Consider the following 11,584-nt stretch of genomic DNA (forward strand, 5'->3'; position numbering starts at 1 on the left):
CTATAAAAATCAGAAAGATTAAGAAAGTTAAATAAACCAAAGCAAAATGTCTACCAGTTGAATGATAAGACAACATTCTAGACTGAATGAATAATATAAAGTAGTTGAGTACTTTGTGTGAAAAATTAAAGTGTAGACAAAAACTATAGAAAGTGAAAGGAACAAGATAAAATGAAAAGTGTAGAAAGACAAAATGTTTACCAGTTGAATGATAAGACAACATTCTTAGACTGAATGAATGATACAAAGCAGTTGAGTGCCTTGTGTGAAAAATTGAAGTGTAGACAAAAACTATAGAAATTAAAAGGAACAAGATAAAATGAAAGTATGAAAAGAAAAAAAAATATCTAGTGCAGTTGAATGCAGAGACAATATTCAGAATGAATAACATAGAAAAGTTGACAGTTTCTATGTGAGAAATGGAGATATAGACAACAAATATAAGTGGGAAGAACAAGATAGTAAGAGAGTATAAACAAACTGAAACATTCAGCAGTTGAATAATAAGACAAAACAGGTAACAGTTTCTATATGAGACTGAACAACTACAAGCTCATATTGCTCTCTGTCTCAGAGAACAGAGTGCTCACCTATAGCACTGCACAATTCAACAAGTAGCCAGTGATACACTACAGCTTCATAATTGTCTGTACCCTCCCTTCTTATCAGCTCTATCAGATATGATAAAGGGGCAACAGCTATCCTGCCACATGTTGCAAATCGAATCCGTCCCTGTGCAGCAAGTACTGATGCTACTAATGGGTGTTCTGTTAATGTGGCGCTCCTACTGTTTCAGACAGATACATATTCATGATCCTCATTATCTACAAATTTTATCTGATACTATAAAGTGTAGTTATTAGTGTATGTGTGAGATGTGTAAGTGTACAAGAACGAACCGTCATTTCCCCTCTTTCTGGTGGTATGTAAGGTACACCTGTTATTGCACAAACTAATAGGTTGCATCTAGTAGTCTTTGCATTGAAATCAATATTGTCTAGAGGAAGTGTTCTTGAGAAGCTCTATGCAACACTCTGAAACAAGTCTGGATGAGGGATGCTGGTTCCTTTAAGAAAGTCGAAAACAATGTTGTGTACAAGTTCTGATACAGACACTGTACCAAGCTCTCTTGCTAGTGTTGCACAATTGTCCCTCTGAGTATGTGTATGGACAGTAACAGAAAGCAAGCCTTGAAGGTTGTTAACATCAGTAATGCATGATGCATAGCATACTGCAATCAAAGCGTCTGAGCCTCCTTCCACTCCATACACAGCCTGTCAAGTCAAGCCTTTAGACAATTGTCATATAAATAATAAGGTACATACCTTTCCAAAACTAAATTGTAGGGAAGAAGGCACATCCAAGCCCTTGAGTGGCAAGCAAGGCATGTTCAAGCCCTCAAGGAGTGCATCCCATTCAGGATGTCTGAGGTCTCATGGGCCAAGGATAGCTCACAATAGTATGTTGTATACAATAAAATTGTGAGATTCAATTGTATGATTCTCATAGCTTGCAGCCTGAAAGAGGAATTAGAATTTAGCATAAGAGAATGTATACAACTTACCTGTGATTGCATGTATGAACTGAAATACTTCTGGAATGGACTGGGGTTGCCTGATGGACTCATGTCTTTCCATCTTTGCAGGTCATTGTGGATTTCAGGATACCAAGTTCTGATGAATTCCTTGTGTAGAGATCAAAAGTCGCAATTGTTGTATGCTATCTGTAGCACACACAGACTCAAGGGGCCTGGTCTAAGCTTGTTCAAGACCATCAACAATGTCAAGGCTCCTAGTACCTTTAGCTTTTTAAGCCTTTCAGTAGGTACATGTGCTATAGTACTCTCAGTAGTAATTGTCTTCAGAGAGCAATAATCTGCAGCAAGTCTCTCAAACCAAAGTGCTTCCTGAGCAACATACTTTGACATTACTAAAAACAAGGCCTCAACCTCTAGGCCAGGCCCGAGTGTCACAATAGATCCGTCCTGGCAAACTCTGTATATGTAGATTAGTTTAGTTCAATCAATCAGTTTAGGTGACTCACACTTGGACTGTTCTCAGAGGTGCTAAAAGTTTGCTATAGTTACACAATGTAACACACTCCTCTATAGCCTCAATTAGCTTGTCTGCCAGATCTTGTACACTTGTGCTACACAGCAACAATTCCTCAGTATTGCCAGTTAGGAATCCAACAGCTTCATACACTTGAGCTGAGAAATCTTCCATTTCAAAACTGAAGCTATCCTCATCATACAGCAGAGTCCACAGATGCTCCCACAATATGGGAGGAAGTGCATTTGAAGGTGATGTAAAGGAAACATAGTTGGGTGGATTCTCCTGACAGAGCAACAAGGGTCTCTGGAAGCAAACCTGCCTTGCTGGATAAGGTGGCAGGGTACAACAAAGAGTCTGAGGAGGTTGAACAGGGCTTGCTAGGGCTGTTGGGATCTCAACATTCTAAGAATGATACATTAGGGTTGGATAACAATACAAGCTTGCTACTAACTTACAGGAAGATGATTGTCTGTTGCATCAGGCAAAGTCTCAGTACAACCATTCTCAGTACTAGTATGAGTAGTACAGAAGCATTCAACTTCTGTAACTGTGGCTACAGATGGCTGATCTTCCTCAAGACCTTTAAAAAAACGTTCTGCAACACAATTGTGTAGAGTACTGTCCTGCTTAACTTTAAGAGGCTTGGCAGCAACAACTGGAATTGAAGAATATTCAGCATTTGCAACTAAGCAGGTAACATCCTGACACACTAGTGAACACAACAAAGCAATTATTTTCTAACACAATGTCAGGCATTACAAACCTGTTACACATACCTAATAGATCCAAAACAGTCCAACTCAGATCAACTGGGCTACACTTAAGGTGTAAGGGCACTACAGAGGTAACCTGTACAAGGGCACAATCATGTATCTTCAACAGCTTTAGAGGTAATGTCTCATACAGTTCATACATGCTTGGCAGCCAAGAAAAGACATATTTGTGCTCCCTTTCCATCTCCAAAGCCATGTCTTGAATGACTTGAGAAACAAGCATGTCTTGGGGGACAGTCATTTTGAACAGAAGTCCATAGTTTTGCAGTTTTGCATTGAATGTATCCTAAAGGAAATTGTATAGAAGACAGAATTGTGTGCCTGCATTCTGTAGTACAAGTCAGCTTTAGTGTACTCTGTTTTAATGAAGAATGGGGGAAATGTCTTATACAACAGGGGTAAACCTTAACTGTAAGGCAAGCAGATGTTCTTCCATCATCTGCAATTTCTAAACAATCTGTCATTTTAGGAGGGTGCACAAGTGGAATGTTCCTAATTGTTAGCATCAGCCTAACCAGAGACCCCCTTCTTGTGCCACACCTTGGTTGAGGAGCTACTCTTAGAATTGTTTGTCCAGCAGACAATTGCCTAGCCTTGTTTACTGTTCTTGTATCAAGGTTACATCTAATGTGTGATAAATCAGGAGGTGGTTCTAGCACAAGTTGTCCTGGTTGTAGGGAGGGGGGCAGTGTACTAGTTGGAAGCAAGAGTGACTGAGGTGAACCTGTATACAGGTGGGTGTTACAGGATGCAGATACAGGCTGGCTTGATATTCCTGAGTGTACAGTACTGTAGGAATGTGGGATTTGTGACAGAACCCTAGCACTTTGGTACCTCTCTAGCACAGGTTCAACAGGCAGCTCCTGAGTGGACACAGTAGGAAGAACTTCATTCATAGTATTGACAGAGGAACTTAGCAGTTCTGGTAGAGTGAGATTGTTTTGCAATACAAGTTGCTGTACATATGCAAGCAGCTCACTACTGTAGCACAGTGCCTCACTCATTATGTGTTCAAGGAAAAGATATGGGGGGTGTAGCCTGTATAGCAACTGTTCTCAACCTTTTATACATACTATTTGTCTGACACAGTCCTGCCTGAAGTTTTCTCACAAGCATTGAAGGGATGAGAGATTGCTGACCTGATAGAGTGAATGTGTTTCCCTTTCTCAATCTAGGTACTATTAATTGGCTGCTTACTCCTCCTGATCACAACACACTGACAACTGTCAATTGGCCACCAGCAGTTATCATCATTTAGGACTGGAAAACATTCTTCACAGACAAGCATCATGTCACAGAGGCAAATCCAATTGTTATTGGTTCAATTGATATTTGGAGCACATTTCTGAAAGGGAATGTGTTAAGACAAGACTACACAAGAGCATGTCTCAGATGATATAAACTACATTACAAGTAATGATGAACAATGATGGAATACCTTCCATCATACATTCTACATCTGAGACATACCTACATAGTATATATAGACTAACTAATCAACAGACAATGAAGCAAGCTGTGAGAGAGTGAGCCGAGTCCACTATCCCCCCTCTTTGTGTGATCTCTCTAAGCCTCTCACATAACCTCTCTTCCCCCCTTTCTCAACAGGTTATGAGCCTTGAGCTCCCTGCCTACACTTTATCTACACTCTACTATGTCTATGCTCTATGCAGTTCTACACATCACATGCACACACACAGCATACTACAATGTAGAACTCAACTCACCTATCTGAGTATCCTAAACGCAAATCAATACACTGTGAACGTACAATCTACTGTACTACATACAACCCAGACATTATATGATTGTCATCTTAGTGATTATGATCATTGGCCTAGTAGTAACGTAATCTATGCAGGCAATGTTCAAACTACAATGAGTATCACTTATTGCAATTATTAAATGCTAAAATATTCTATAATATCACAGAGATCATGTTATAATAAATTAACTGATCATACTACAGACAAACATTAAAAAGATTAATAAAACAAACACTACTCTTCCACTATTAACATTACAATAGTACAAATGATTGACACTGTCAACAAGCATACATATGTTATAGCATAAATCAAATAATAACATATATAGTAATATCACAGCCGAACGATTAATGCTCAAAAACGAGTGCATATATACTAAACAGCATATTAAATTGAATAAATAAAACATTTAACATGTATTATAAACAATAATACAATTGCAGACACTATAATAACAATAATAATAATGATAATAATAATAATAATACAGATAGAACTAACAGAACGAATACAGAACAATATAATAACTAACACATATTATGGTTGAGCAATTATATGTAACATATTGGATTCAGCAGTTACATGTCGGATATTGTGATTACTTATCAGATACCAAATATAATACACATATCTAAGATATACAGACGAGTACAGATATACAAAAGTATAATGAATAACTACAAATCAAAAAACAATGCTACAGAGTGTATAAACTAACTATGCATGAAGAAATAATGTTATAATGCATAAATACTGATTACAGCACAAGACAAGTGCAAAATTATAATTATTAAACAAATGATACTACTTTACACATTAATACAATTGTGTAAATGTATACTAACAATGAATGAAAGAATTATATCTCTAATATACTCAAAACAACACATCAATACAACTTAATTATGCAGAATGTGTTATCACAGCAGCTGATTATATAATAAATTTCGAAGTTGCAATGGCAACATCAACTGTACAGTGTATATACCTTAATGAACGATTATTAAATTTACATTGTGACAACATAGCTTGTAGGAGCAAAGTATTAAGCTGATAAGGCTATTACAACAAATAATACAAATATTATTATTATGAATGCATTATTATAATAATTACAATCGAAAACAATCATAATATAATATGATTAAATAAATTAATAAAATGTTTAAGCCATTATCTCGGACAGTATAATATAAAATAGGTAATAATGGATGCAAGCATACTTAATAGAACTCAGTACATTTACTAAAAGCACTACATAAATAATAATTACAACATTATTAAACGAATATTATACAGAAACAAACAAATTACCATATGTTTTCAACACAAAAACAAAATATTCATTCATAGTTATGAACAATTATTAATAACGAGTGTGAACAAAACTTGTATATTATACATAATGTGTACTTATCTACTATAACAAACAAAATACACATTATATAAGTTGACGAACGTTAACAGTAACAAAGATATAATAGTAATAACATTTAAATTACTCATTATAGAACATAACACACGTTACACACTGTTATAAAATACTAATAATTAGAAATCAAACCACGAAAGCGATTACAATTATTATATATAAATATTATATTATAATAACGATTAATAAACATTAAAGAAATATCCAATTCTTTGAAGAAATACCTTCTTGAATTGAAAGGGAGAAAATGGATAATATGCACGAAAAATTAATAACTAAATATAAACAATGGAACAGAAAGTATAACACTACAGATGCTACGAAAAATAGAATAAAAATAGAATAACGAAATGCACAGACTAAGCACTGACTAAGCAATAGAAGTTACAGACAGACATAATGGATCATAAAGGTAAATCATTCAGTACGAAGCAAAACTACATTGATCAGAACTAAATAACAGAAGTCAACACAATGTGTGATTGAACTTCAACATTAAATAAATAATAATTCTACTATGAAACAAATGCTCATACTTGGCAAATAATATTAATATGATAATATAATTAACTTAACAGTGTTTAATACAAAAATAAATAATATACAGACGATTATCACATCATATAATGAAATAATTCATCAATTCAGACTATAGTTCATGGATAAAAGTGATGAATAACGAAAATAATACTTCAGAACGTACATAAAACAATAAATAATATATCTATATGATAATACAAATATAATTGTGATATAATTCACAACTACAACAAACGATATGCAGATAATAACTATATAAACAAGTATGGAGCACATACATATAATTAAATAAAACTATTAAATTGATTCTTGTACAAACAATCAATTTGCCCTCACTGTGTGATTAATACAAGCATGAACAGCATTATAATACTATGAAATACATCAGATAGATACTAATAGGTATATCTATACAATGATTCAAATAAAATAAATAAAACCAATATATAAAACGTTTTACCTAGCAAACCAATTAATAAATAAAACGTTGAACGAATACTACAATTGTGCATAGCACTGGATTAACTAAAGAATGCTAGGAGACAATTATAGTAAACATAATCCAATATATCAATTATATGCAGATCGTGTTATAATACATCATTCTTTGCAAAAGAAAAAGCAAAGAACAATAGCCATAACATACACATATATATACACAATACTACAATTGTGATAATTCACAACAACATTGTTAATGATAAATAATACAAATGCACGTTAGTAATAATTATCAACAGATAACTATGTTGGCTATTAAAGAAACAACACAACAGATCACATAGTTACTCAGGATGCATCAGAAACAATCAATTAACAAACATAACATTAATAAATTAATACACAGATATAAACAATAATGTAAAGTGAATGAACAAACAGTACATTCATGATATAATACATATATGATGCACCTAGACACATAGCAAGATGCCTGCAGCCAGACATAACATCTATGCAACAAATATACATTAGCATAAAACCTCATTGATCTTGGAATGAAGCAACCTGGCAAAAACAAATATTATTATTGATATTACTGATATACGATTGATGCAAAGCTTCAATCCGAAGACATAAATCAGCTATTACTGAATGCTTAATGCATATACAAATGTAGACGAACACAGACAGTAATGATTAAAGAAGGATATCATTGTAACATCGAATATACATTTTACTAGTGTGATTCATTAGTTTCACAGTGAAGTAAAAAGGAAATTACTAGAGTACTCAAACAAACTGAATAACAAACAATAAAACGAAACGAGCAATTGCATTTATGATTTAAATATGCACATATACGTACCTATGCATGCCAACAAGATTCTGCAGGTCTCTGAAGCATTTATAAATTATTTAATAACATTTACAAACGATCTATTATGATAACAATGCTGTTATTAAACAGTATATTACAAACGAACGAACTAATTAAATATACTTAAACAATATAACATCGGACAAACTTAACACAAAGTGGATGACATTCGGAACGGACAGTACACAGAACGGACAATGCATTACTATAATGCTAATAATATTATTATTAACTACATCAAGTTATAAACGCGTTACACGAACAAACAATTGTACAATGCAGTTATAATGATTAAACTATCTATACATACTGCAAGCAAACATCTTACAAGTCTATTTGACCTAGTAAGAGTTTGAAGGGGAGTGTTAAGACGAGACTACACAAGAGCATGTCTCAGATGATATAAACTACATTACAAGCAATGACAAACAATGATGGAATACCTTCCATCATACATTCTACATCTGAGACATACCTACATAGTATATATAGACTAACTAATCAACGGACAATGAAGCAAGCTGCGAGAGAGCAAGCCGAGTCCACTATCCCCCCTCTTTGTGTGATCTCTCTAAGCCTCTCACATAACCTCTCTTCCCCCCTTTCTCAACAGAACGAGAGTTCCTTTTCCTTTGTTGTGTCCTAGAGCAGCAAGCCTAAGGAATTGATTAAACGTTGCAGAAATACACCTGGTACTCAATACTTTATGAATTGTGGAGTCTGCTCCAGTCAGCAGTAGCAAGAACGTCAGCAAATGTCATCTCCCAGGGAGTGCAATGTTACTGTTGACAGGAAATTAGACACTTATGAGAGGAACAAATAAATGTTTTCTTGTAAACTTGCAATGGAACACAGTGTTTCAGGTGATATAAATAAACAATCTTGCTTACTTGTACACTTCTCGCTGCCCCTGGCAGAGTGACGCTCACATAATGGAATTTAAATGACGTGCATTACAACATCAGGTCTCCACAATATAGTATTACCCGATTTGCATCGAGCGGCTCGTCGAAGAACAGTTTCCGGCCTGAGCTTGATCGACTCGAGCTGGCGTATTAGAGCACGTCTTGTTTATGATCCGACCAGTGGCCTATACGCTCATCATTCATTCTCTTTCTAGCACTACTCAATTACTTTGGTTGGTGAACTGCTGTTCAAAGTTGCTGGTATCAGTGGCAAGGCAGAAATTGGAGAAGAAGAAGAGTCGAAATGAATACAGCGGATACATCTCGCAAGGCACTTAGGGACGTGCTTGGTAAAGAAAGTCGAGATTGCGTTCTTACAGCTTTGTATATTGTTCGCCATGATGCCGTCAGCACGGTCAGACAGCCTCATCAGGAAAAAGTCTTAAGGCTGATATTACCTTATAAACATATAAATTATATAAAATTTCTAAAAAATATAAAAGACCATATATCCAACCTCTCAAAATGAGAAAATTATAAAAAGCTATATAAAACACAAAAAGGTATGTACATATTGTCAAAATGATTAAGGTTTGTACATGCTTGTTAACATATAAAGTACATTATATCCAACCTCCTAAAATGAAAAGTCATTTCATACTTGTTACATTTAACAAACATTGTGACTGCTTACAAGACTTACAAGGCATTATAATAACTTAGATAATTGTTATTCTGCCTACATTTCTTCTTGTTTAAATATTGAATTATAATTATATTGAAATATATAATACAAATTACAAATACGTATGCTACAGTTAGTACGTTGTTCCTTACCTTGTTCTCTCGCATACGGCAGATGCGGCAGACGCAGCAGAAGAGGATGAATGCGTTCTTGGGTCGTTTGATGTAGTCTTCGTCAAAATGCTTTGGTTGTCGCTCGGTCCCCACAAGTTGAATTGCGTGTGTGTGCAGGTTGTGAGGTTGGGCGGGTTGTGAATGTGGTGCTTATGCTTGTGAGACAGGTTGTGAGATTGACGGGCTGAGAGTGTGGGCGTGGGCATTGGCATTGTTGGTGTGAGTAGGTAACTGTATCAAGGAGATGGACGCACTGCGACGGCATACGGCGAGCATGAGTGGTGCATCAGGGTTGAGATCTGCAGCGTTGAACAAGCTGATTGGGGCAGTAGGCGAAGCTGTGTTTGTACGTGCGTGTTGCATACTCTGACTACGACGAACAATCAGAGGCACAGTGAACTGAGTAGTCGTTATGGATTGTAAAGGTGTTTTTCTGGGATGTTCTGGCTTGAAGGGAGAAGGCGAAATGGAGGTGTGGACAGACTCGGCCTGGGTGGTGTGAATGGTTGGCCACTGCATCCTGTCAATATGGTGTCATCCATAGCAGTGAGGAATGTAAACGCATGTGAGTGTGAACCTGTCAAGAGTGATGTCAAGCATGGAATGGGTGAGGAGGGAGAGGGTGTACGGGGTAAGAGAGAGGGTGTCACTTTGGAAGTGGTCGTACATGGACGTTGTTGCGAGCGTGCGCTCGTCGATTGTTGCTTGCGCTGCAGAGCGGGAAGAATGCATGGAATTATTGAAGAAGTCGTTCAGCGTTGGTCAACAATGCGGATGTGCGAATGCGAATGCAAAAAAGGAAGGCGAACGTAAAAAAAGAAGGACAACGAAGGAGAGGCAACGTAAGCAGCGGAGCGAGGAGCGGGAGGGATGGAAGGAAGACAAAAAGTTGGGAGGAGAGGGATGAGCAACTATCGTGTAGGATAATATGAAGTGGACCAAAGTTGCTTACGCTTTACGTTGAGACTGGGAGGGGACGGTGTAGTCAGCTGCGCAGGGTCTGGGACTCAGTGCGGGCATTGCAATGGCAGATTGGAGAGACGAGTGCAGCGATGTTTATTGTCTACATTGCTGAAGGCAGAGTGACAGCTAGTAGGATGCTTGCAAGTGGAGGAAGACCGGAGAGAACAAAGCGACGACATGGTGGCAGGGCAGAGGGTTAGACTTAGAGAGATGGTGGACGCTGAAGAGAAAGAGTGGCACGCATAAGTGCGTCATTATATGCTCTCGATCTTCAGCAGTTGATTACATAAGCGAGTTAAGTATCAGTCGCCAAATGATAGAACATTTCAAATATTGTATTTAGGTATAACTAACATTGCTAATCTACTTTGTGATATAGTGAAAAGTAATATAAATACATTTAGTTTTCTAAACACACTAATGTAATTATTACAAGTAGATGAAATATCTTCTACAAATATTGTAAACTGTTTGTATAAATAATCTAAGTATAATATACATTTTATATACTTATACTATACTTTTATTAAGATAATAATGACACAACAAGTGTTCTTACACTATTATATGTATTAGTATACCTTTTGCATAAATTATAAGTCAACAAATAATTACTATTCCATTATTATATTATGAATATAACCTTTTCTTTAAAATTATAATTTAAATATAACACAAGCAAAATACTGTCAGTTATTATACAAAGTTAGTATAATACATTTAATAGATTCATAACACTTATGTAGTCTTTATATTCATTGATATGTTTTATTTAAATATTACAAATTATTTACAAGTCTTGTGAATACTTTACAATGTATATATACTACTTATATTACTTTATAAACTCTACAATACATTATAAGAAATGTGACTTTTCCCTGATGCTGCTATTCACATTCGGAAGGTATTGGTGCACTATACGCCTAGAACAGAGCTTGTCACAGCTCATAAACTTCTCGTTCATGG

At 35.7% G+C, this 11,584-nt stretch overlaps 2 protein-coding genes across 2 annotated transcripts; one reads left to right on the forward strand and one right to left on the reverse strand.

Annotated features, from left to right (window-relative positions):
* Positions 1-1,237: 1,237 nt before the first annotated feature.
* Positions 1,238-3,068, reverse strand: FOMMEDRAFT_30895 (uncharacterized protein; the record flags this gene model as incomplete). The annotated part of the gene is made up of 9 exons (XM_007269670.1): positions 1,238-1,274; positions 1,326-1,367; positions 1,456-1,517; positions 1,565-1,673; positions 1,737-1,994; positions 2,044-2,076; positions 2,101-2,456; positions 2,510-2,709; positions 2,831-3,068. The coding sequence occupies 9 exons, from the start codon at positions 3,066-3,068 to the stop codon at positions 1,238-1,240; spliced, it is 1,335 nt and encodes a 444-aa protein (XP_007269732.1).
* A 7,182-nt stretch (positions 3,069-10,250) lies between these two features.
* FOMMEDRAFT_159971 (uncharacterized protein) lies at positions 10,251-10,815 on the forward strand (the record flags this gene model as incomplete). Its single annotated transcript, XM_007269671.1, has 2 exons — positions 10,251-10,540; positions 10,587-10,815. 2 exons carry the CDS (start codon positions 10,251-10,253, stop codon positions 10,813-10,815), a joined length of 519 nt encoding a protein of 172 aa, XP_007269733.1.
* Between the last annotated feature and the right edge of the window lie 769 nt (positions 10,816-11,584).

The sequence above is a fragment of the Fomitiporia mediterranea genome, assembly GCF_000271605.1.
Source record: "Fomitiporia mediterranea MF3/22 unplaced genomic scaffold FOMMEscaffold_10, whole genome shotgun sequence".
Lineage (NCBI taxonomy): Eukaryota > Fungi > Basidiomycota > Agaricomycetes > Hymenochaetales > Hymenochaetaceae > Fomitiporia > Fomitiporia mediterranea.